This window comes from Sinocyclocheilus anshuiensis, unplaced genomic scaffold (assembly GCF_001515605.1).
Source record: "Sinocyclocheilus anshuiensis isolate Anshui unplaced genomic scaffold, SAMN03320099.WGS_v1.1 scaffold2232, whole genome shotgun sequence".
NCBI lineage: Eukaryota > Metazoa > Chordata > Actinopteri > Cypriniformes > Cyprinidae > Sinocyclocheilus > Sinocyclocheilus anshuiensis.
In genome coordinates this window covers 252,956-255,371 of record NW_015547816.1, presented here as the reverse complement: position 1 = coordinate 255,371, position 2,416 = coordinate 252,956, and the positions used below count along the sequence as shown (strand labels likewise).

Here is a 2,416-nt window from a genome sequence, read left to right as displayed (position 1 = left end):
GCGTGTATGTGTGCGTGTGTCTGTGTGTGTGTGTGCGCGCGTGTGTGCGCGCGTGTGTGCATGTGCGTGTGTCTGTGTGTGCGTGTATGTATGCATGTGTGTGTGTGTGCGCGTGTGTGCACGTGCGTGTGTCTGTGTGTGCGTGCGTGCGTGTATGTGTCTGTTTGCATGTGTGTGTGTGCGTGTGTGTGTGTGTGTGTGTGTCAGGCTCAGAGGCTGCTGTTGCAGGACGGGTCTTTAACTCACTTCACAGTGCAGAATCCCTCCAGTCTCCCCACCATCACGCTAGGCCTCCCCGCTAACACCAAGGTATCGCAGTCGCCATGTGCTTTCTTACAGTCAGTAATTCCTTACAAATATTGCGCAATATGTAATCTGAAAGGTTTTTGGAAGTAATGTCATTCTTGTGAAAAAGAAGTACATTTTAGCAAACTTTTTAAAAGGGTACTTATAACAGAGTTGCCCAAAATTTTAACATGAAGGGCCAAAGGGCATGAAGGGGCATGTTAATTGCAATTAAATAAAAATGCATTATAGTGTATTATAGTTTAAATAAATGTTTAGATAATTTTAATTACAATTAAAAATAAATATTTAGTTTATTAAATGTAATTAGCTGAAGTTTTTGACCCACCTAAGTAGGACTTAATACATCTTTATATGTAATATCATAATTACTTCTGTTGTCTTTGAAATGTGGTTAAGTTGAACTATACCGACATTTATGTAATGTAAACTCTGTCATTTCTATTAAAACTTGTGTCTCGTGTATTTAAATCTATTTGCAATTGCACATTTGTGATGATGAAGTTACAATTTAGTTCATTTAAAAGATATTAACTTTAAATGCAATATTGAATAACACACTACAGCTAAAATTATAATCAAGTACTTTGCATGTGCTTTAGTATGTTAGTCAACACATCAAAATAAGTGTACTTCTTTAAAGTGTGAAAAAAGAACATGATGATTTAAAATGTACTTTAATATAAAACTTTTATTTTGACATTGCAAAGTGTACTTTTTAAAATATTTAAGGTATACTCTCTTTAAGTACTTTTAAGTGGCCTTTCATTTCATTAATATGAAATAATCTGCAAGTACAGTTTTTTTTTTTTTACAGATACTTTTAAGATTTGAAGTTCACTACAAGTGCACATTTACTACAATTAAGCGCACTCCTTTTTCAGAAGGGATGTTCCTTTTTGAATTTACACTTAAATACCTAAAAGTTATGTTTTTGAAGAAGGTACTTTTCTATTTATAAAAATAATTATAATATCGGTCAATATAGCATTCCAGTCTTGTTGAAAATACAATACTTTAATGGATTTAAAATTGTAATGTAATGACAAAACTACATTGTTCCCGTTAAAACCAGCACAGCAGCACTGGAAGCTACACATCATCTGTACAGGGGTGTGGGCTGGCCATTTTTTGCTAACTATGCCAGGGAAAATACCACTCTGAATTTTAAAATCACCCACAAGTGAGTGAGAGCCTCAGCTAACATGCGAACAAGTCAAATAAAAGAAACAAATGTGTTACTTTCCATATAAAAGTGATGAATTAACGCACTGGTTCTCATTTAGTTTCAACATCAAGCAGTGACACAACACAGTTCCAAAACTGTTTATTGAACAAAATAGAATTTTGATGGTTTCATGCTTTTGGAACCCAATAATTCTCCACGTAAAACATTGTAGTTGGCACAATCCATTTGAACTTGTATTTAATGTCTTCTAGTACATGTTTTCGCAGTTGCTTTAATTATTGCATTTAGTATTTATTGCTCCTTCTGTCAGAACTGACCTGAGACCCATTTAGAATCACTGTAATGTACTTTTTTAAGGGTAATACATCATAAAATAAAATTCCTCATTCATGCAAGTATCATTAGCTATTTTGAGGCTGCAGTTTAACTCAGAAGCTGGTAGCGTGATGCGAGGCAGCCCATAATAAGCTCTAGTGTCTCTGCAGGTGGAGAGTGAGTTGGGTTCGCTGAAGCTGGGTCGTGTGCCGGTGCTGGTTCCTCTGGGTGTGGAAGAGCAGAGCGGACCGCTCATACAGCCCGTCCTCATCCTGGAGCCCTCTGGACTCGTACACACCCCTCTACTGGCCGGTAAGAGATCTGAACGCTGTCTGAATCACTCTGAGAGTTTGACTGTGAGGAAACGCTACTGAAGGACTATATGCTTGATATGTGCGCCATCTAGTGGCCACTGCTTGAAACAACAGTCTGGCTGTTGGGAATAACAATTATTTTCAGAATATAAACTACATTCATTCATTCATTCATTTATAATTAGTGTTTGTATTTATAGTGTGACTTTTTATATTTGTTTTACACAGCAAACAATTATGGGACATCAGAAAAACATATACACTACCATTCAAAAGTTTGGGGTCAGTATGT

General features: G+C 36.4%; 1 protein-coding gene across 6 annotated transcripts in view; it reads left to right on the top strand.

Moving 5' to 3' along the window:
• The window catches only part of hdac7a (histone deacetylase 7a), a 105,414-nt gene that overhangs the window by 67,036 nt on the left and 35,962 nt on the right, over positions 1 to 2,416 (top strand). For 4 of the 6 annotated variants that reach the window (XM_016507610.1, XM_016507608.1, XM_016507607.1 and 1 more), the window contains 3 exons: positions 208 to 309; positions 1,981 to 2,122; positions 2,353 to 2,406. In XM_016507610.1, coding sequence (XP_016363096.1) covers positions 208 to 309; positions 1,981 to 2,122; positions 2,353 to 2,406 — 298 coding nt within the window. The remainder of the gene's footprint in view (positions 1 to 207; positions 310 to 1,980; positions 2,123 to 2,352; positions 2,407 to 2,416) is intronic. The other 2 variants (XM_016507611.1, XM_016507609.1) reach the window with 2 other exon arrangements.